Source organism: Bos taurus, chromosome 6, assembly GCF_002263795.3.
Source record: "Bos taurus isolate L1 Dominette 01449 registration number 42190680 breed Hereford chromosome 6, ARS-UCD2.0, whole genome shotgun sequence".
Lineage (NCBI taxonomy): Eukaryota > Metazoa > Chordata > Mammalia > Artiodactyla > Bovidae > Bos > Bos taurus.
Genome location: NC_037333.1, coordinates 40,165,600 through 40,190,124, shown reverse-complemented (window position 1 = coordinate 40,190,124; position 24,525 = coordinate 40,165,600). Strand labels below are relative to the sequence as shown.

General features: G+C 41.4%; 1 protein-coding gene across 3 annotated transcripts in view; it reads right to left on the bottom strand.

Moving 5' to 3' along the window:
- Positions 1-5,702: 5,702 nt before the first annotated feature.
- SLIT2 (slit guidance ligand 2) overlaps positions 5,703-24,525 on the bottom strand; it is a 406,423-nt gene continuing 387,600 nt past the window's right edge. For 2 of the 3 annotated variants that reach the window (XM_005207790.5, XM_005207792.5), the window contains 4 exons: positions 17,646-17,800; positions 9,429-9,720; positions 9,004-9,215; positions 5,703-7,476 (listed from right to left, as the gene is read on the bottom strand). In XM_005207790.5, coding sequence (XP_005207847.1) covers positions 7,235-7,476; positions 9,004-9,215; positions 9,429-9,720; positions 17,646-17,800 — 901 coding nt within the window. In that variant the 3' untranslated portion in view covers positions 5,703-7,234. The remainder of the gene's footprint in view (positions 7,477-9,003; positions 9,216-9,428; positions 9,721-17,645; positions 17,801-24,525) is intronic. The other variant, NM_001191516.2, reaches the window with a different exon arrangement.

Here is a 24,525-nt window from a genome sequence, read left to right as displayed (position 1 = left end):
CACCAAATTCAATTGCTCCAGGTTGACCCCCTTCATCAAGGCTCACCTGACCAGAAGGATGACCAAAAATCCTTCAGCAGCACCATAAAATTCATTCCCTCTGTCTAGGCTCAGTTTCTGAAAGAAGAGTCCTATAAAAAAAGTACTATTTATCTTTACCAAATGACAGATATAAAGAAAATTTTAGTGTGTTTTTATTGGGGAATTGTTATTCATGGACATTTTTTTAAAAAGCAAAATAACTCCCTTTGAGAAATACTCATTCCTCTGGTGTTGTCTCATGAGGGCATTCACAGACTTTGCCCATCAATTCCAGTAAAATCAATATTGCATTACGGTCGGAGTCAGGAGATCTGGGCTGGGTGACCTTGGGCAAGTCACTTAATCTCTCTGCCACAATCTATACGAACAAACTGAAAATAATTTTAGCCATTCCAAGAACGGAGAGTAAGATTAATGACAGCAAGATTTTTGGATGATTGTCTCTGTGGCTCTTTCTCCCACGCCTTCATTTTGTGTGTGCTTTTTTTTTTTTTATGTTTGATTTTCTTTAGAATCCAAATTCAGCCACCCACATATTGACACAAAGACAAAGGTACTTTCAAATGCAAGATGGCAATGCCTCCACTGGACTGGATTTTGTATTTCTGGATGCAGTCAGCACTTGCCATGTCCTCTATTTCCCCTTGTGGGAGGATGAGGAAAGCAATGAAGTCCATTTGGAAAAGCTACTGTTGCATATATATCATTGTCTCTGTTTCAGTACTTTTTTGGCTTATTGCTCTCAGGAATCCTGTTTCTTCAACTCCACTGAAACCTCCCAACGTTCAACTTGCTCATGTAGGTGATGACATGGCGCGGTCTCACTCCTCTAGCTTGGATCTCAGTGTTCTCTTCAGTGCTCTCTCAAGTGTTGACCCACACCTTCACAAGCTGTGACCTCAGGGGATAAAACAATACTTACTGACACATTTAATGAGTGTCCTGGGATCTCACCAATTCTTCCAACTGCCATCCTGACTCACCTCTTCTTTTGCTATCAGACTTATTGAAAGGGAAGTCTAGTACTCATAATCTCCATTCCTTTTCATAGCTATCCATCTATTATCCCATCACTCTGTTAAAACTGCTCTTCCTTCATCTCCATTCTGGGACCACGTCATTCTAGAAACATGATCATTACTTAACCTTGGGTCTTGTTCTTCAGTTCAAGCTCATTCTTTTGTGTATCTAAGTTAGCTTATCCATTTTCTTGGTTTCAATGACCAAGTCTATGTAAAACTCATACCCATGCTTTTAGACATCCAAGGCCATAATTTGTTTTAAAATATCTTGTCCTACAACTTTGTCACTCTAAGAGCATATATTAAACACTTTTTGAAAGTGAAAGTGTTAGTTGCTCAGTCATGTCCAACTCTTGTTGATATCATGGTCTGTAGTTTGTCAGGCTCCTTGGTTCATGGAATTCTCCAGGCAAGAATACTGGCATAGGTTGCCATTCCCTTCTCCAGGGGATCATCCCTACCCAGGAATTGAACCCAGGTTTCCTGCATTGCAGGCAGATTCTTAACCATCTGAGCCACCAGAGAAACCATGATGGGGTTGAGGGGCGGGGTGCCAGGGAGGGTGGTCATTTTGTGAGAAATCTGGAATACCACACTAAAGAGTTTGGACTTTATCTTGCAGAAGGTGTTGATTAAAGATATTTAATTAAAGACATGATTTAGAGAAATGTATTGTTTTCATTCAGTGGAGTGGAGGATGGGTTGAAATCACAAGGTTGGGGCTTCCCAGGTCAGCAACTCCTATTGGCAAGTTGTTTCCAGCTCTGTGCAGTCGCCATGCTGCTGCTAAACCCAGATTCCAATCCTTGTGAAACAAGTTCACAAGATGTTATGCTTGACTTCTCGTTCTTCCTTGCAAACATACACAATTCATCATGCATGATTAATTCTCCTACTGTAACAATACACGGTATACAGTCTAATTCAGTTACCATCCCCACCCTTTTTTTACTCCTGGCCCTTACATGTTTTTACAGTTAAGAAACAGCCTCCTGATCAATTGATTTTAAATTCTGCTACTTATCTAAAACTCCCATAATTCAGGTCTTGACAAATCATTCTTTTACTCTGTCTTATTAATACTATTCTTGCCACAAGAATTCTGAACTTCTTAGCCCTCACCCTCAAGCATAGCCTGTATATTTCCACAACCATGTATTTGCTCAAACAATTTTGTTTGCTTAATAGTGAATTCATATAGTGAAATTGTTCTCTGATTTCCTGAGTTGATAAAGTACTTCCTTCTCCATCATTTTAAGCATGCAATGTTACCATGGCTCTTCCCGGCTCAATCCATATATGCAATGGCTTATTTATAGAGACTATATCTCTGAAGATTCAGCTTAACACTACTGGTCTTCCCTAGTATTTCTTGGACTGTTTCAGTTTCCAGAACTGGAACATATTAATAGAGGAAGAATAATTTTACCTCACAGATTGGAGGACCAGTCCTCTGGCATCCTGGCAAAGTGGCACCCTTAAGCGTACTTTTGCTGGTTTTCCAGTTGACCTCTTTCCTGAATCTCTGGCTTTGATGTCCAGAGCAAAGAATGTGCATAAGTTTTAAAGCATGGATCGGCCAGCAATTGTTTCATTTACTCCAACCTCATCAGCCTTTGAGGTCATGGAAATTCCTTTGAGATTCCAGAAATATTATTACTTTTCAGTGCTATTGTAAGTGTTCATATTTTCTGTGTCTCCAGAGGTATTTCATTTGGAACTACATTACACGTAACTAGCTGCTATTTTAAAATGGAAATCTACTTCTGTTGGCAGTTTAAAAGCTTACTGTAAACAGATGCTCAAAAATAAATGGACTAGATGAAGTGAGTTAATAAAGTCAGAAAATGGTCACTGTTCTATTGCACACATGAAATAAATGCATGCCTCACTCTGATCACGTTAACTTCTTTTGTTTCCTTGACTACATATGTTTTTCCTCTCCTCAGGCGTATGAACAGACTGCTCTCTTTGCATGAACCCCCACACACTTGACCTTCATATATTTCCATTTGTCTCCATCCTAGATCTGACTTTATCCTTATAATTTGGCTTCAATGTCACTTCCTCACAGGCATTCTTTAACCTCCCAATATGTATTTGATTGGATCCCTCTATTCTATGTTTATCTAGTACCTTATACTTTCCTTCAGGGTGCTTATCATAATTGGAGATTATATATTATTTTACTCATTTGTGTAATACCCATTACAACCTCAATTACAACTGCATATATGCACTGAAATGGCAGAATAAGAATAGTGCTCAGTCGTGTTTGTACAATAGTGCTCAATTGTTTGTGACCCCATGGACTGTATAGCCTGCCAGACTCCTCTGTCCATTGAATTTTCCAGGCAATAATACTGATGTGGGTTGCCATTTCCTCCTCCTAGGGATCTTTCTGACCTAGGAATCAAACCCATGTCTCCTGCATCTCCTGCATTGGCCAGCAGATTCTTTACCACTGCGCCACCTGGGAAGCTCAAAATGGCAGAAACAAAGTCTATTTCACTTTAGACTATGTGTCAAAAGTTTAGCGTAGCTTATTGCACTTAATAGAAGATAGGAAATAAAGTTATTTTTGAGTACACAAGAGAAGATTAAGGATGAAAATAGCTTATGTACTTTATAAAGCTTTATATACTTTATATAAAGCTTCATATACTTTTATAAAGACTTTTAAAAGCATAACTTTTGAATAATGGTCACTATATGAGGCAGATGACATCATAACAGTCATGATCTTTAAGTCCTGGATCGATTTTCACAAGTCTTTCAATCATTTCCCCAGAAAGAATTGCTGCTGACAAAGCAAGCCATCCAAAAAGAAAATGCTGAGAGCAATTCTAAAGCTGGGGTTAGTCTATTATTGCTCAGAAATAATTTCAGGAAATCTGTGGTGAAAACATTCTGAAGATTGAGATAGCTATTATTCAGCAAACACATCTTAAACGGAACACATGTCAAATCTTCATGGTATGTTATCTGAAGGGACCTCCTCACTCATGTGAGACTTAAGTAAACACATTAGGGATGTTTAATTACTTTATCTTTTCAGATTACAAAGGTACATTATTCTGTGTAGTAGCCTTGATTCTGATATAGGCAAAATGGATTTTAACATATTGAATTCTGTCAGAAATGCTCTAGTTTCCTCTTGAAGAAATCCTATGGTCAAGGCCCTATAAGTAAGCAGACTTTCATAACATGAATAACTGCCCTTACTTTGTTTCATTTACTTGAAATTTACTGGTAATTATTTGACTACTGAATTTCCTCAAAGAAGAGCTTTTGTAGAAAGGAGTTGTGTCACGAGGCAAATAATCCCCTAAGAAACTTGCTGAATCAACCCAATTTCCAGCAAACAATTATATTTTGTGTCTTTATAAGCAAGAAGGAGAAAGGATAACATTCTGAAAACAACTAATATTTCAACTTTTTTGCTTAAAAAACAACAAAAAGTGTATAATGTAGATTACTTAAATTGACATAATTAGTACAGAGAATAACTGGGTGGTGGAAATAAGGCACCAAGCCTTTAAAGTCTCTTAGTAGAAAGGGTAGCAATTACTGAGCTGCTGCCTCTATCTTTTGAACACAAAGCATGTGTGGTCTGAGAGAGCTGATGGGCTGAAATTCAGTTCCCCCATTTTTGAGCTGTTTATGCCTGTGAAAAACAAGGAGCGTAAAAACTCACAGGTTTGTCGTGGGACATGAATGAGATATTTCACATAAAGTCCTTTGTATAGCACCTGCCATATAATAAGCCCTTAAAAAACAATGACTATTAAGATAACACAAATCTTTGCAAAAAGAAGCAACCAGCGAGAATAAATACTATAAAGGTTTTACAAGGACTATATAATATTTATATAATTAAAATGCAGTCATTTTAAAGAATAGTGAATAATTAGACATTTGTGTCTGTGAAAGAGGCAGAGTGTGTGTGTGTGTGTGTGTGTGTGTGTGTGTCTGCGTGCACTCATCAATGCAAGCTCACATACACATGATTTCCCTACAGAGGACTTCCGTGGTGGTCCAGGGGGTTAAGACTCCATGCTTCCAACGCAAGGGGCGCAGGTTCAATCCCTGGTCAGGCAAAGAAGATCACATATGTGGCACAGCTTGACCAAAAAAGTAAAACGACTGGGTTTTCTTGCAGGGAACCAAAGAACTCCTGATGCGGGAGGGTTAACATTCCACTCAGTCAGTGTTGTTTCCCTGTTCTGGATGGCATATATTGATATTACCAACCCTTTCCTGAGAGCACCTGTGGAGAAAGGTTCTCTTTGTCTTTTCAAAAGTTTTCCATTTTGGTTCTAACTGTGGGGAAAAGAACAACAGAAACAAAGTCCCATTTTGGTCTAGTTAGATTTCATTTTATAATATCTTGGAGGAAGGAATGAATTGAATATGCACTTTTTTTTTATTAGCCAAGAACGTGTTATGCCCTCCATCTCTTTCATGTGGCCACCCCAAACCCCAAGATGTGACAGTATGCTAATCTCAAACCAATTTCTGGCATCAAAGAGGTACAAATTTCCTTCCCTGCTCTTTTGGTAGCACCTTGATTAACACATTCTTAAGGAGGGAGCTCTAAATAGCATGCAGTTTCTAAGAAAACCAACAAACTGAAGATGAAGTAAATAGCTGTTTAATTTACATACATCAGTAGTGTAACTGATATTAGTCTGGAGAAAGACAAAGCACACTGAATTATACATGTACGTCTAGTTTTCTTTGTAAAAAAAAGTTTTTGGAAAGAAACATCTGCAACTTTACAGGGTACCCTGGGATTTTAACGAGGGAAGAGCACAGTCCACTATAAATTCTATTAATTCTACATTGTAATTTAGCAGCAAACATGTTAACATGGGAACATTAAAGTCATAAAGGAGCTTTATTGTTTGTGAAAAAAAAAATCACAGTTCTTGACATTACAGCCTTTTCTCTCCCCTCCCCAACCCCGGTAAAAGGGCAAAAAAAGGTCAAGGAAATATTAATTTGTAAAAGATCTACTTTTCTAGTGTCGATTGCTACACACCATTCTGTTCTGTGAGGACATGCTGCAGAGGGGTGCTTCTCTCTGTACAGTGAGCGTCTCACGCATAGACTTTACATACCCTCTGCAGGCGTCCTGAATGAGGCCAGTAGGTCAGTGACACCAGTGGTCAGATGTCAAGGTAAACAAACAGATCAACACACATTTATCCCAAGATAACACCCTATGTTAGTACTATTGCCAAGAAAAAAAAAACCCACAAAAGAATCCTGATTTTTAAGTTTGAAAAATGTACAAAAATATCAGGACAATTATAAATTAATATATATTAAAGCATCGAGAAACAGCAAAAGGATGGCCTAAAATGTTAAGTACAATGTACTTTGATACAATAAATATTTCTCATGGAAACCGAATACTGTATAGGGCTGTTTAGAACTCATAGAAACAAAAATTCATATTATTACTAATTTATTTATCAATAATCTATTGGTTCTTTATCATCTCCTTTGTCATTTATATTACAAAAAATTAATACTGGAAAACGGTAGATAAACACTTTTGTGTGCTTCTCCTGCTAACATGCTGACGTTTAAAAAGAAGATAAAATTTATTTTAGCGCTCTCATCTCCTCTCATGAATGGAACCCCGGTCTTCAGGATACCTTATGTTTTGCATAAAATATTTCTCATCCATTCATTCCGGCTGTGAATTCTGGAGTTCCATTCATCTGCCTTGCACCCTCACTCACACACATGTGCTTGGTCTGTCCTTCCTTATGAACCATGTAGATGAGAACCAGGGCGCAGAGTATTATGCTCTGGGCAACTTCTCATCAGCAGAGAGAACCTTGTCTCTCTCTTGGGTATGTGCTTCTGCTGATCTCCAGCAAATTAAAGGCTGAATCCAAGTTATCATGGTTCGCATGGTTGTCCTAATGCCTCCAGGTGTATCATTCTTTATACTTCTCCAGCATTGGGGAAGCTTTAGTTCAAGCATTTCTTTTTTTTCTAAATGCAGAAAAAAAGTCTTCATTCTCATAATAAAAATAAGTCTGTTCTGTATTTTACAATATATTTCAAATATTTTCACTATGAAGCATTCATGAGTCCAACAGGGTCAAGAAGTAGACAACATTTTCCAAAGACCAAAGCTGCCAGGGATGCGTTTAGGAAGCGCAGCGGGTACAGCCACACTTTACCACCTTCTCCACCTCGTCCACAAACGAGGACCCATCAGTGCATTCGAAAGAGTATTTCCTTCTCTTGCTCCTCAGAGGTCCGCAGCACTGCCCGCCTGCACAGCCCCCTCTGCATTCCAACCGAGACACCTTCTTGGTCGTCTGGCAAGCGGCGTAGCCCTGCTGCTTTTGGTAATAATCTCTTATCCGTTCCCCTCGACAAGAGATTTCTAGAAAAGAACAAACAGCACAGGCAGTGTAAGGGCAGTTGCTGTAAGTTGTGCGAAGTGGCTATGAATCTACTGCTCAGTTAGGGAGATGCTGCTTTGGCTTCCGGTTTGTAAGGGCTATTTTCAGCATTTTGCTCAAATTTGTTATTACAGGCTGGTGGCACAGTCTGCTCTGTTCCTTGCAGAAGACTTCTTCTTGGCCTTTATTTTGAGCAACTGAATACTCTATATGTGGACTATAAAAATACTATGCTTTTGGACCGACAAGAAAATTGGCTTCCTAAATCTTCTCTTTTATATAGCAAAAATATACATCTTCTGTTTTTATACTACTAACAGCTGGTTTTGCTTACCACAGGGCACCGTTTCAGAGAGTATGCAATTTAATTTATTAGACCTAGAGTTTAATACCATTCAATCTGTTACTTAATACAAGTAACATTCCACTAACTTCATAAATCACCCGAGTACGAACTAGTTCAAAAAGAGCCATCTGCTAGAAGCCTCCACAGGCACGTTCCTTTCATCTCATCACCCCTATCCACACAACAAAATCTCTGCCAGCTGGAGGTGGAGCACATCCTGATCACGCAGACACAGGAGAAGGAAGTACGTGGGTTGAAATGTCAGCCCATTTCTGTCCCTCTCTCCTGCATAATTTGCTATCTTAAATCAGTTGATTCTAAGCTCAAAGGTGATTTTGTCCTAAAGCTAGAGCAGAATTATTAGCACCTTCTTTTCTGTGCCAGAAGATGAATGAGTGATCTATACAGAGGAGAACAGCAGATGAAGGTAAGAAAAGTGAAAGTGTTAGTTGCTCAGTCATGTCTGACTCTTTGCGACCCCATAGACTGTAGCTCACCAGGCTTCTCTGTTCATGGGATTCTCCAGGCAAGAATATTGGAGTGGGTTGCCATTTCCTTCTCCAGATGACATTCCTGACCCAGGGATCAAACCTGGATCTCCAGCATTGCAGGCAGATTTTTTACCATCTGAGCCACTGGGAGGCCCAAAGGTAAGAAGGAATGAAGGAAACGACCTTCTGCATAACAGAAAAAGGAGCATTTACATAGCAAATCACAACACGGGAAGACATGTGAAGGCCATGTAACATTCTGCCGCGGAGGTTTGACAGTGAAAGTGAAAGTCACTCAGTCGTGTCGGACTCTTTGCGATCCCATGGACTATACAGTCCATGGAATTCTTTAGGCCAGAATACTGGAGTGAGTTGCCTTACTCCAGGGGCATCTTCCCAACTCAGGGATGGAACCCAGGTCTCCCGCATTGCAGGCGATTCTTTACCAGCTGAGCCACAAAGGAAGCCTGCCATGGAGGTTCAGTACCTTCCGTATCTGTGCCTGCCTTACACTCGAAAGTAAATCAATAAGAACAACTGCAGATAGTGCAAAGAGCTGGCATTTCTCAAGTCACTCTCCTCTCTGTGTGTCTCCCTTTCTCTCTTTTCAAAGACGACGGCCCCTCTTGCTCTGCCAAGACAGAGGGAGGGGCCCAGCTGGCCCGGCTCACCTCGATCACAGCTGTCCCCGGTGTATCCACTGCTGCATTCACAGTAGGGCTGCCCCAGTCCTGAGAGCCTGCATTTCCCATGCTTGCACTTGATCGCCTGGCATGGGTTAAACAGATCCTCCTCTTCATCACAGAGGACGCCCCCATGGCCCTCTAGGCATTTGCAGCTGTAGGAGAACGCATTGATGGGCAGGCAGGTGCCGTGGACGCATCTACAGAGGAGGAGGAATGCAAGGATGGAAATGCGTTAGGCAGAGAGGATAGGAACGGAGCGGGGATGAGGGAGGGAATGTAAGGGAGACAGTGCTAATGGACTGACTTCTTTCTCTCCCCTCTATCCCTTCCCCCTTTCCTTCTTTCCTTTCTTCAGTATGGGTTTCAGGGTTGGAGAATGTGGGTTTAACTCCCAAGCAGCCCAAACTCACTTATTTCCAAGACAGGGGTCATTGGTCCTCTGATCACAGAGGGGCCCTGTCCATCCTTCCTCGCACTCGCAGGTGAAGCCGGCCTGGCTGCTGGGCTGGCATGTGCCGTGGGCACACACCTTCTTGTGGCATGGTTCACAGCCAGGCAGGATGCCGGTCTGCATGGGCACCTTCCGGAAGTCCTGAAGTTCGCTGTTGATGTAAAGGTTCCGGATGCAACCGTGGAAGCTGGTGCCATTCTGCCCAGGGGCCTGGCGCAGAGCTGCGGCCACGTTGTTCTTCCCGGGCATGCCTGGGGAGGGACACCGAGTCAGAAGCCAGGTTCCCTGGGGTTCCTCAGCCAGGGGCCACCCGGACCCTCTTAGCTCTTCCAGTGGGATGGGAGCAGTCTGTGCAACTCTTCTTTAGGAGAACCAAGCAGAACAAGCATCCTGTCCTGCGGTTCTCAGCCAGGCTGCACATCAGAATCACACTGGATCTTTGAAGAAACACTGATGCTTGGGGCCTCAGCCCAGACTGATTTGATCAGATTACCTGAGTGGAGCGGGGGAGGGAGAAGGGATGTATGTTTCTTCGTTTTTATTTTTTGGAAGGTGCTCCAGGCAATTCTAAGGCACAACTAGAATAAAGACCCCAGGTTCACTGGCAGTCCATTTTTAATTTTTAACATTTGGTTTTTAAAAACCTTCAGTTCAGATCAGTTGCTCAGTCGTGTCCGACTCTTTGGGACCCCATGAATTGCAGCACGCCAGGCCTCCCTGTCCATTACCAACTCCCAGAGTTCACTCAAACTATGTCCATCAAGTCGGTGATGCCATCCAGCCACCTCTCTGTTGTCCCCTTCTCCTCCTGCCCCCAATTTATAAAATCTAAATTCGGGTCACTGTACTTAAAAGTAAGTGGGAATGGGAGAAGGATTCCTGCTCCTTTACCTCCACACCCAACTCCCAACCTGGACACACACCCCTGAAGCCTAGGGTTTCACAAAGTAGTTTTTATTTCCTGACCAACCCCAGGGCCCAGAGAGCTCAGAGGACATGCTCAATGTCATTAGTAAGACTAGGTTAGAATTAGGCTGATAAGACAAACTTCCCTAATCTCAGGCCATAGTTCAATCCATTGATTTTCAGAGGATGAGAGCTGAGATTCACGACGACCATTCGCCCCAGTCCTGACAAATTTCAAGCTGGCAACTAGTCCAGCACAACACTGGCAACGTCTCAAGCTCAGCCACGGATGTCATTGCCAGAAAAGCTCACCCTGCTTCCTATCAAGATAGCACCTCATTCACATTTTATTTATTCCCTTGCTAATTGGGTGAAACATTCATATTCCAAGAAATTGGGGCTATAAATTAAATTCTTCCAAAACCAGAATTTGCAATCTTGTGTGTGTATGTGTGTGTGTGTAAGTGCTTAGTCGCTCAGTTGTGTCTGACTCTTTGTAACCCCATGGACTGTAGTCCACCAGGCTCCTCTGTCCATGGGATTCTTCAGGCAAGGATACTGGAGTGAGTAGCCTAGCCTTTCTCCAGGGGATCTCCCCAACCCAGGAATCGACCTGGGGTCTCCAGCAGTGCAGGTGGATTCTTTACCAGCTGAGCTACCAGGGAAGCCCCATCTATATATATACACACACCACACATACACACATATATATGTGTAGTGTGATAAGTTGCTTCAGTCATGTCCGACTGTTTGTGACCACATGGACTGTAGCCTGCCAGTCTTCTCTGTCCATAGGATTTCCCCAGGCAAGAATACTGGAGTGGGTTGCCATGCCCCTCTCCAGGGGATGTATATGCATATGTGTGTGTATATATATATATGTGCATACACATATATATGCATACACACACATACAAATATATATACACACATAAATATATACATACACACATATATACACACATGTATATCCCACTAGTGACAGTCATATGGTAACCCTCATTTGTTAAAGCTGAGGAATCTTTCCATGACCTAAGCCAGACTCTGAAATAGTTCCTGGATGGGATCCTATGTGAAGCAGTTGGGGAGGGGATGGAGCCAAGGTCTTCAGAGCAGCTGACATTCTCCCCTGCACTCGACTCTGATCTACTGGCTGGGGGCTCTGAAGCTGGGAAAGACCATGGCTCTCACTCTCTAGGTTTGTTGGTTATAAAGACCAAGAACCACAGTACTCTCTGGGTAGCATCTTCTCTCCCATTCAAAGGAGACCCATTCGAGGTCTAGGAGGTACCAAAGTCAGACAGTGGCTTATGCAAAACCACTAGGCTAGAGATCAAAGCCTGTATTTTTGGACTGTGTGCATTCGGGCCAGTCATTTCCTCTCTTCTGGGGCTCAGTTTTCTCATCTGTAATGCCCATGGATGCACCACCTGTTTCCCAGCTTGAAATATCTAAGACCCACCAGAGGGGCGCTGTTCAGAAGGCGGCTTCCCAGGCCCCCTTTTTTCCCCACCTGAGATTCTGACCCAGAAGGAAGGTGTGGGCACAGAAATAAAAACATATAGCTCAGCTGAATCTGATGCAAATGGGCCTGCTGAATTAGGTGTCGTGGATTAAAAGTCGTGAGTTTGGGTTTTTAGTCTGCCTGTTTGGCCTTGGTAACTGGATTGCTTCCTAGAATGGGGTCAAAAGGACAGAATGTTCCATTTCCAGGAGAGGACTAATAACTGTAAATTTCTTGTTTGGGGGTGAGTTCTTCCTCCTCTTCTTTTTGAAGAGGCTTTGAAACATTATTTATTTACTTATTATTCGATATGCTGAGTCTTCTTTGCTGTGTGGGCTTTTCTCTAGTTGTGGTGAGCTGGGACTACTCTCTAGTTGCAATGCATGGATTTCTCATTGCGGTGGCTTCTCTTGCTTCTCTTCTCTAGGGCACGCAGGCTTCGGCAGTTGTGGCACATGGGCTCAGTAGTAGCATTTCCCGGGCTCTAGGGCACAGGCTCCATCGTTGTGGTGCACGGGTTTAGTTGTTCCATGGAACGTGGGATCTATCCAGACCAAGGATTGAATCTGTGTTTCCTGCACTGGCAGGTGGATTCCACTGAGCCATCAGGGAAGCCCAAGGGGATAAGTTCTTCTAATGTAATCATGCTGCTGCTGCTAAGTGACTTCAGTCGTGTCCGACTCTGTGCGACCCCAGAGATGGCAGCCCACCAGGCTCCCCCGTCCCTGGGATTCTCCAGGCAAGAACACTGGAGTGGGTTGCCATTTCCTTCTCCAATGCGTGAAAGTAAAAAGTGAAAGTAAAGTCACTCAGTCGTGTCCAACTCTTCACGACCCCATGGACTGCAGCCCACCGAGCTCCCCTGTCCCTGGGATTTTCCAGGCAAGAGTACTGGAGTGGGGTGCCATTGCCTTCTCCAAATGTAATCATATCCATTCTGCAAAAACATGTGGACTCTAATATCTGTACATTTATGATCCTTTCTTCAGAAGTTAAAAAAGAACTTCTTCCAAAACTATTTCAAGAGCTCACACAACATGCATATATGCGCATGTAAAGACTAAAGTACAGACATGAAGTTCCATGGCAGGGAGAAGCAATCAGTAAGTGTGTTCTTTCTATTCCCAAAGTTAACAATGATACAGGTCTAGTTTTGATTGTAGTAACTTGTAAACGAAAATGTTGATACATTACACATATAGTTACTTTCGGTAGGATATTATGAAGTCAAGAACTATCATAACTCAACGTTTTCAGGTGCTTGGTAGACTTCTGACCAGAGAACTAAGTTTTAACTGATAAAAACAAAAGTAAGGTCCAGGGATTTTTTTCCTTCAGCCTTTCCTCTATGCCATGGACCATAGATGGGATTTACTATTCATAAACAACAGTTAATTTAGTAGATACCTTTTAGCCTTAACAAGCCCTACATGTTTCAGAGTGACAATAAAGGGACCAAGTGTCAACACTGAGGTTTTGTCAACACTGTCCAATAGGGACATTAGGAGAGGATTTGTGATGCGTGGAGGGTGCCTCAATGTGTGGGTCTTAAAAAAAAATCTCATTAATACAGGTCTTCCCTGTAGTTCAAACAGTAAACAGTTTGCCTGCAATGCAGGACAGCGGGACTCGATCCCTGGGTCGGGAAGATCCTCTGGAGAAGGGAGTGGCAATCCACCCCAGTATTCTTGCCTGGAGAATCCCATGGACAGAGTAGACTGGCGGACTACAATCTGTGGGGTCGCAAAGAGTCAGACACAACAGGGCAACTAACACTACACTAATATGTGTTCTGGTTGGACTTTTATACACAAAAACATGAGGATCACATTGTTTTGTTTTATGGAAAGGCTATATCACGGGTAGCTGAAACCCAAGGGTGGAGAAAGCTGCCTCCCTGTTTTGACAGAAAATACTCTTGGAGAGGCTTATGGCATGGAATGTATCACCTTCAGGCTAGCCTCCCTGCAGAGTGTTCCTCTTTGCAGAGGTCATCTACCTTTCTCTCCTTTGCTAATTCAGCTTCTTCTGCCTTTATCATAAAGAATACAGGACCATGGTCTTAGGATTGTATTCTATTTTTTAAATGTGAATCACCCTTAAGACTCTCCTCTGAGAGGGAAGGAAATGAGCCCAGTGCACTCTCTGGCAATGAGGCCGATTGAAAGTGGTTTTCTTCAGGCTTGAGAGGACAGAGGCACTGTCTGCATCCTTCCAAGCCCTCTATCCTTAGAAGGACTGGTTCAGTTCAGTTCAGTTCAGTCGCTCAGTCGTGTCCAACTCTTTGCGACCCCATGAACCACAGCACGCCAGGCCTCCCTGTCCATCACCAACTTCCAGAGTTCACCCAAACTCATGTGCATCGAGTCAGTGAAGCAATCCAGCCATCTCATCCTCTGTCGTCCCCTTCTCCTCCAGCCCCCAATCCCGCCCAGCATCAGAGTCTTTTCCAATGAGTCAACTCTTCCCATGAGGTGGCCAAAGTACTGGAGTTTCAGCCTCAGCATCACTCCTTCCAATGAACACCCAGGACTGGTCTCCTTTAGGATGGACTGGTTGGATCTCCTTGCAGTCCAAGGGACTCTCAAGAGTCTTCTCCAACACCACAGTTCAAAAGCACTTTGGCACTCAGCTTTCTTCACAGTCCAACTCTCGCATCCATACATAACAACTGGAAAAACCATAGCCTTGACTAGACGGACCTTTGCTGGCAAAGTAATGTCTCTGCTTTTGAATATGCTATCTAGGTTGGTCATAACTTTCCTTCCAAGGAGTAAGTGCCTTTTAATTTCATGGCTGCAATCACCATCTGTAGTGATTTGGGAGCCCAGAAAAATAAAGTTTGTCACTGTTTCCACTGTTTCCCCATCTATTTCCCATGAAGTGATGGGACCAGATGCCATGATCTTCATTTTCTGAATGTTGAGCTTTAAGCCAACTTTTTCACTCTCCTCTTTCACTTTCATCAAGAGGCTTTTGAGTTCCTCTTCACTTTCTGCCATAAGGGTGGTGTCATCTGCATACCTGAGGTTATTGATATTTCTCCCGGCAATCTTGATTCCAGCTTGTGCTTCTTCCAGCCCAGCATTTCTCATGATGTACTCTGCATATAAGTTAAATAAGCAGGGTGACAATATACAGCCTTGATGTACTCCTTTTCCTATTTGGAACCAGTCTGTTGTTCCATGTCCAGTTCTAACTGTTGCTTCCTGACCTGCATACAGGTTTCTCAAGAGGCAGGTCAGGTGGTCTGGTATTCCCATCTCTTTCAGAATTTTCCAGTTTATTGTGATCCACACAGTCAAAGGACTTGGTAGTGCTGAATAAAAACTCTTCTTTCCCCCTTTTTGAAAAATGTTCTTTTTTAAAAACATGGAATTCTATTTATTTACTTTCTTTGTTGTTTAGTCACTAAGTAATGTCCGACTCTTTGTGACCCCATGAATGGCAGCGTGCCAGGCTTCCCTGTCTCTCACTATCTCCTGGAGTTTGCTCAGACTCATGTCCGTTCAGTCAGTGATTCCATCTGACCATCTTGTCCTCTGTCTCCTCCTTCTCCTCCTGCCCTCAGTCTTTCCCAGCATCAGAGTCTTTTTGCAGTGAGTCAGCTCTTCACATCAGGTGGCCAGAGTATTGAAGCTTCAGCTTCGGCATCAGTCCTACCAGTGAATATTCACTGTTGATTTCCTTTAGGATTGACTAGTTTGATCTCCTTGCAGTCCAAAGGACTCTCAAGAGTCTTCTCCAACACCACAGTTTGAAAGCATCAATTCTTTGGTGCTCTGCCTTCTTTACTTACTTACTTATTGGCCATGCCATGTGGCGTGTGGGATCTTAGTTCTCCAACCAGGGGTCAAATCCATACCCTCTGCATTGAAAGCACAGTCCTAACCACTGCACTACCAGGCGTCTGGCCCAAGCATTCCCATTCAATACTTATTTATTTTTTTAACTACATTCTAAAGGGGTTTTAGAAGACTCAGTGAAATGATCTCTAATGAAAGTATAAAAAAATCAGGTGAAGGACAAGTCCAGAAAGAAACAAAAAGCCACAGAAGTTAGACTGTTTACTTTTCTGCTCAATATTAAGAAGTGAATATCAATGCAGGTGGCTTTGGGTGCAGACAGACCTGAACTCAAACGAGGTCTCTATCATAGCTTCATAGCTTTGTGAACTTGGACATGTTCTATGGAGTCCCTGAGATACTCCCTTAGGGATTATAAAACAAAAAATCATACCTACTTCCTACAGTCTCTGGGGGTAAGACTGTAAAAGAAGCATTATGCTGAGAACACAGCAGGTGCTTAGCAAATATAATTTCTTTTCTCTCCAACCACAGGTAACATCAGTGACTTTCAACTGCCATTCACTGTAGTACAGGCAACAATGGAGGCTCTTGCCTGTTAATGAATCCCATAATGTGATTCCCATGAAGCAAAGAGATCAGTTATCTTGCTGCCCAGACTTTCTATAAGATACTTTTATTACAATGCATTATGGTTTCATGAGGATGTGTCTGTCTTCTCCACTCCCCTGGGTACAGAAGGGATGATTCTTTTTCAGTTTTTCATTCTTTATGCCTCTATTAACTTAGTTCTCAGCTTATGGGAGGTGTTCAATAAATCTTTACAGAACTGTACCAAAGACTTTTAACTGCTTTTTAAAAAAATTGCATTCTATAGGAGAGTTCAGATTGTCTACTGCTAAAATTATTAAAATCAGAGGTGCTCTGGAATTTCAGAAATTTTTCAAAACTGCTTTTAGGGAAGGCTTTGAGGGGTTGGTAAAAATATGTAGCATCCCAAGGTTGTTCTTGTGAAAATAATTGGTGTAAAGTTGAAAATACCTGTCATGGTGAAGAAATTGGTTACACTGACCCATTCAGAAACTTTGGCTTATTTATCTGTAAAATGAGTTGATTTTATCTGTCAATTCATCTCAGTTCAATGTAATTTAATTCGATGCAACTCAATTCACCATCATATGCTTTCTTACTCATTTGCTTGAAATTTGAAATTCTATCTCCAGGTTATATCCACTCCTCCAGATTTATGCAAGAGTGCAAGGTTTCCCCACTGTGGTTCCTTTTCTTTGCGCGCCTTCAGATCTCTGTCCATCCCTCATATATTTGCTCATCTGCCTTCTTGTTGCTTAAAAATAGTCTTCACTCTGTCTTTTCAAGCCCTAAACCACCTTTCCAACCTTCTCTCTTTATCATTCCCCTTAAGGTCTGAGCTCAACAGAAGTACTTCCCATTGCCCCAGTACAATTTGTGAATTTAACTTGTTCATTCATTCATTTGATTTCATTAATAACTATCCTATCCTGTAGATGAGTTTGTGACTAGTAGTGAAGACACTCAAGCACAGCGACATCTGACTGAAGCTGGTAGTGTTACCCTCCTTAAGGGAGCTGGGGTGGGTCATGTACTCCTCAGTTTGCATCAAACTTGTTTTCTCATCTTTTTCATTGTCTGATTTGACTTATAACCAGCTTTCTTTTTCCATACACCACATCAAATAATTATCTGATGGGTAAATCAGCTAGCAAGTGATAGACACAAAAGAAACATTAATGTCCTTCTCCTCCCGACTACATATTTAGTTAGACCCAGGGTCAGCATTACAAAATAGACTCTTATACCCATCTAGGACTCTTTCTTTTCTATCCTTGCTGTCCATCAATGATTGATCAATGACCATGGCACCAGGCATCAACAACTTCAGGATTGTTTGGGAATCCATGAAATTTGAGAAAGGGCTTACCTCCAACATAGAGTGGGGAGTCAAAATTCAGAGTGGACTGTTTTGACAAGTTGGTAATGATTTTGGGGCTCCCTCCATCCACTGAGAGGGAGAGACTTTGATCCAGGGCAAGTAGTTCCACAATGTGAAAATTTCCGTCATTGATTGTCTCCACACTAAAACAAAAAACAAAACACAATAACTTAGCTGATTCTCCAATTATCTATTTATTAAAGAAAAGGAGGTACAATACAAACTGGACTAAGTTCTTTTGGGGAAAATATACTCCTATCCAATATTAATAAAGATAAGTAATAAGTAACCTATATGCAGGTCAGGAAGGAACAGTTAGAACTGGACATGGAACAACAGACTGGTTTCAAATAGGAAAAGGAGTACATCAAGGCTGTGTTCTGTCACCCTGCTTATTTAACTTATATGCAGAGTACATCATGAGAAATGCTGGGCTGGAGGAAGCACAAGCTGGAATCAAGATTGCTGGGAGAAATATCAATAACCTCAGATATGCAGATGACACCACCCTTATGGCAGAAAGTGAAGAACTCAAAAGCCTCTTGATGAAAGTGAAAGAGGAGAGTGAAAAAGTTGGCTTAAAGCTCAACATTCAGAAAACGAAGATCATGGCATCTGGTCCCATCACTTCATGGGAAATAGATGGGGAAACAGGGGAAACAGTGTCAGACTTTATTTTTTGGGCACCAAAATAACTACAGATGGTGACTGCAGCCATGAAATTAAAAGACACTTACTCTTTGGAAGAAAAGTTATGACCAACCTAGATAGCATATTCAAAAGCAGAGACATTACTTTGCCAACAAAGGTCCGTCTAGTCAAGGCTATGGTTTTTCCAGTGGTCATGTATGGATGCGAGAGTTGGACTGTGAAGAAAGCTGAGCGCCAAAGAATTGATGCTTTTGAACTGTGGTGTTGGAGAAGACTCTTGAGAGTCCCTTGGACTGCAAGGAGATCCAACCAGTCCATTCTAAAGGAGATCAGCCCTGGGTGTTCTTTGGAAGGAATGATGCTAAAGCTGAAACTCCAGTACTTTGGCCACCTCATGTTAAGAGTTGACTCATTGGAAAAGACTCTAATGCTGGGAGGGATTGGGGGCAGGAAGAAAAGGGGACGACAGAGGATGAGATGGCTGGATGGCTTCACTGACTCAATGGACGTGAGTTTGAGTGAACTCTGGGAGTTGCTGATGGACAGGGAGGCCTGGAGTGCTGCAATTCATGGGGTGGCAAAGAGTTGGACATGACTGAGCAACTGAACTGAACTGAACTTAATTGATTTTAAAATGAATATTTTCAGGGAGATACAATCTTTTATAATTCTTATGTAACACAAAAGTTTTCTTAGGTAATACAAAAGTTCTCCCATTGGGATAGTGTCGGCTGCTCAGTTGTGTCCAGCTTTTTGTGACCCCATGGACTGTAGCCCACCAGGTTCCTCTGTCCATGGGATTCTCTAGGTAAGAATACTGGAATAGGTTGCCATTTCCTTCTCCATGGGATCTTCCCGATCCAGGGATTGGACTCAGGTCACCTGCAATGCAGGTGGATTCTTTACCATCTGAGCCACCAGGAAAGCCCTCCCATTGGGATAAGCGGAAATGAGTACATTTTATTAGTATGTAGTCACAATCTTCTGGTTTGCAGAAATTACAAAACATAATGTATGCATTTTAAATGCTATTAGAGTTTCTCTTCTTCAGCTGCTGTTACTCCAAATTGTGTTCAAAACATAAGGAGCCTACAGCTGTGCCAAATATACTCTTTAGGCAGTGATGTTAGGGGATCATTGGTCTCTGCACTCTTAAGCACTACACAGTAACACTTACCATAATCAAACATGCACAAAAATACAGGAAGAAGCAACTTGGTAAGATCACTGTAGTTTTTGAAATTTGTTAATTGAAAATATACCCTCATTTTATTTGCAATTTTCAGAAGATTTTCCATCAAACGAGATTACTATGAAGATGATTCTCAGTGGAGAGGTGGGAATAGCAGATTAATTGGAATGCTTAACATAGTCATATCTAGAGAATCTAGTGATGATAATGGTTCTCCAGTTTCTCTTCTATAACTTTTAAGGGTCAGGTCTAACAATCATTACTGCCACCTTCTAAAAACTTTGAGAGGGCTTATGGAAATACATAAAATGGACAAAACCAAAGAGATTAAAAATTTTAGGTAAACAGAACATGACAACTGAAAATGAAGTTAGGTGCAATTAGTAAGTAGGTGCTATAAGGTTTAAAGGTGATTGTTAATCTAGTACAAGTGTTATATCAGGCCAATGAAACAGGGGACAAACAAAGAAAAAAATAGGATTGATAGTGAAAATTAAAGAGCGAATATTTGAGATATTGATTGGAAAGACTGGAAAAATGGTTCAAAAAGAGAAATATGGGAACATATAATAGGAAGACTGGGAATACCTAATACTCCCCAAGCAAGCATGCATGCGTGCTCAGTCACTCAGTTGTGTCCGACTCTCTGGGACCCCATGGACTGTCGCCCACCAGGCTCCTCTGTCCATGGGATTCCCCAGGCAAGAATACTGGGGTGGGTTGCCATTTCCTCCTCTAGGGGATCTTCCCGAACCAGAGATTGAACCTGCGTCTACTGTGGCTTCTGCATTGGCAGGTGGATTCTTTATCACTGAGCCACCAGGGAAGCCCTCCCTAAGCAAAATGATTGCTTAAATTTCCAGGCACTGATACTTAAATTTGCAAATAGGTCAAGCCTGGAAAATAATGAAAAAAATGTATTAACATTTCTGTATCGTTCTTATCACAGGAGTCTAATCATATTCCATTGTTTGCCAGCATAGACCAAAATGCTTTTTGTGATCTAACAATATAAACCATAATGCACAGCTGTGAAAACACTTGATGTTCTCTGGTCTTAAGTAGTTAAAAGTGTCCACATGTATGGGGATTTTGATAACCTGTTTCAGATACCATCTTAAAAAAAATAAATGTTAGATGTGCCAAACAATTTTTTTGCCCCATACCCATTTAATTATCCCAACAAATGACACCACTAAAATCAACAGAGATAATATACAAGGAATACGGGTGTGCTTGCTTTCCCTTGTGGCTCAGCTGGTAAAGAATCCACCTGCAATGCGGGAGACCCAGGTTCGATCCCTGGTTTGGGAAGATCCCCTGGAGAAGGGAAAGACTACTCAGTCCAGTATTCTGGCCTAGAGAATTCCATGGACTGTATAGTTCATGGGGTTGCAAAGAGTGGGACATGACTGAGCAAATGTCACTACATTTCCAACTACAGGTGTGCTAAGTCGCATCTGACTCTGGGACCCCATAGACTGTAGCCTGCCAGGCTTCTCCGTCCATGGAATTCTCCGGTCAACAGCACTGGAGTGGGTTGCCATTTGCTCCTGCAGGGGATATCCCGGACCCAGGGATCGAACCCATGTCTCCTTCATCTCCACTAGTGATCAGCAGATTCTTTACCACTGAGCCATCCAGAAAGTCCAATATACAAAGAAAATACTTTCTAAATAAAGCTACATACCAACTGTTAGTGGTCTTAAATATGACTCTTCAAAAGGCATATGCTAAATAGTAATAGCAACTACTAGTTAAACATACAGATTTTGGAGGCAGATAAACTTGGATTTGAATTCTGGTCTTGCATTTATTAAATGTTTAACTTTAGATAAGTTACTTGCTGCTGCTGCTGCTGCTGCTGCTGCTAAGTCACTTTAGTAGTGTCCAACTCTGTGCGACCCCATAGTGCTAATAAACTTCAGTCATCTCTTCAGTAAATGTTAGCAAATATTCCCCCTTCCTATGCTTAAACTGAGGTCTATCCCTGTGAAATATTTTTTTTTTGCTTTAATGCAGAGCAAAACATCTAGCCTACAGAAAGTGCAAAGTTAAATGGTATGCATTGGTATTACCATCTGCATCACCATTATCATCATCATTATATAAATAATTGGATACTATTTCAGAATCTTCTTCAAGAGGAAATTAAGTTAGCTCAGCTTTATTTTTAACATTAACTGTTTGACGACACTAAAGATTGGTAGAAATATAATAACACAAGCAAACAATGCAAGCACTATTGTTCAGTCGCTTATTCGTGTCCAACTCTTTGCGACTTCATGGACTGCAGCACGTCAGGCTTCCCTGTCCTTCACCATCTCCTGGAGCTTGCTCAAACTCATGTCCATTGAGTTGGGGATGCCACCCAACCATCTCCTCCTCTGTTGTCCCCTTCTCCTTCTGCCTTCAATTTTTCTCAGCATCAGGGTCTTTTCAAATGAGTCAGTTCTTTGCATCAGGTGGCCAAAGTATTGGAGCTTCAGTTTCAGGATCAGCACTTCCAGCGAATATTCAGCGTTGATTTCCTTTAGAATTGACTGGTTTGATCTCCTTGCTGTCCAAGGGACTCTCAAGAGTCTTCTCCAACACCACAGTTTGAAAGTATCAACTCTTTGGCCCTCAGCGTTCTTTATTAAGGTCCAACTCTCACATCCATACATGACTACTGGAAAAATCATAGCTTTCACTATATGGACCTTTGTCAGCAAAGTATATGGATCTTTGTTGGCAAAGTAATGTCTCTGTTTTTTAATACACTGTCCAGGCTGGTCATAGCTTTTCTTCCAAGGAGCAAGTATCTTTTTATTTCATGGCTGCAGTCACCATCTGCAGTGATTTTGGAGCCCAAGGAAATAAAGTCTGTCACTGTTTCCATTGTTTTCCCATCTATTTGCCATGAAGGGATGGGACCAGATGCCAATGTCTTTGTTTTCTGAACGCTGAGTTTTAAGCCAGCTTTTTCACTCTCCCTTTCACTTTCATCAAGAGGCTCTTTAGTTCCTCTTCACTTTCTGCCATAAGGGTGGCAGAAGTCTGCATAACTGAAGTTACTGATATTTCTCCTGGCAATCTTGATTCCAGCTTGTGCTTCATCCAGCCCGGCATTTCTCATGATGTACTTGGCATATAAGTCAAATAAGCAGGGTGACAATATACAGCCTTGATGTACTCCTTTCCCAATTTTGAACCAGTTCTTTGCTCCATGTTTGGTTCTAACTGTTTTTTTCTTAACCTGCATATAGGTTTTGCAGGAGGCAGGAATGGTGGTCTGGTATTCCCATCTCTAAGAATTTTCTACAGTTTGTTGTGATCCATACAGTCAAAGGATTTAGCAAAGTCAATGTACCAGAAGTTTTTCTGTAATTCTCTTGCTTTTTTTATGATCCAGGCACTGCTGCTGCTGCTGCTAAGTTGCTTCAGTCGTGGTACATGTTCTCAACAGTAGTAAGCTTTTTAAGAAAAATTTTTGTTGGAGTATAGCTGATTTACAATGTTGTGTTAGTAACAAGGCTTTAATAGATGATTTCTCTCCCAACTAGCCCAGGAATGAAATTCTATGGAAAATAATCTTCTATGATGGTTGCACAACTTGTATTTAGTAAAAATCACTGAACTGGAGAAAATATGTAATAAACTTATAATGAAAGCTGAAGATTATGAAAATGCATATGAGGTATATAGATGTGAAACTTGTTTTTTGATCCTATTTTCCCATTTATAAGTGAAATTCAGAGTGACTACATTTTTCTCTTCCCAAAGGCTTTCAATGTCTAATCTGATGATTCCAGAACTTAGTAAGAGTTCTGAACTTAATCCCATCTGTATTTCCTAGGAATTAAGTGAGGCTTTGCCAAGCTTTTAAACAGATAAGTACTGTGAAATTAATATTTTTAAGTTCTTTGGTTTTAAGATGATATTCTGTGGATGGAGCCTGAAGAGAATATGGCCAAGCTAAGAGTATTCAAAATTAGTGTTTCATGCTGTTTCCTTAAGCCAGAGATCTGGGGTTTGCCCAGGAGTTCTTTATTATCTATATACCCTTTTAAAATAAAAACAGTGATCGACACACCAGTTGTTGCAGAATAAAACTGAGCCATCATTGATTTTGCAGTCTATCATGGTCATCTCATACCTATCCACTTGCAATGTGTAACATCCTTCTGGGTCCTGTAAGTATTGGCAAACACTCTCACTTCTCCCTAGGGTACTATACATTCCACGACTCACAAAAGTCGCAAGTGAACCACTTAACAGTAAACCTTTCCACTGGGAACATAAATTGCATTTACTACCGTTATTATGTAATTCAGTTTTACTATACTCATCTGTTACCTGAGATTCATTTTCTTGTGTTTCTAAATGGATGTGTGAAAGTTGTTACTCAATTGTCTCGTGCTTTGCTACAGAGTTTAAAAACTTGGGGCTTAAAAGAAGAGGGGCCTTAAATTGTCTTTGATTGCCTTTATATCTGCAGGACACATTAACAATGACAATATTTCTTTCTCCATGGTAAATCTTAAGGTATTTCAGTAGTGAAGATAAATATTTCACTTCCTTCGCTTATGTCAACCCCTGCTTTTTGCTTTAAAAATTTTAAAGTATTTGTTGACATACTCTGTGCAGTGGAATAGGAATGAGAAACCAGACAAATTCAACTGGCCATCTCATTTTGGTATCTCTGGGCTAAAGATGCTTCATCTGTGAAGTAAGAATGCTAATAAAAAATTTCCCTGCCCAATTGTTTAAGTGGAAAGAAATGGGATGCCAAATGGGAATAAATGTATTTATGTACTTGCATAAGAGCTTTCAGAAGGAGTTTTTACAAAATAATTTATCAAGTAAATGTATTTTGGAGCAAATTCCAGATCTTCCTCAACTTACAACTGAAGAATACACTCACTGTAAATTGAAAGTATGGTTAAGTTGAAAATATACTTAATACACCTAATCTACTGAACATCATAAGCCTAGCCTGCCTTAAGCATGCTCAGAACACTTATACTGGCTTACAGTTGGCCA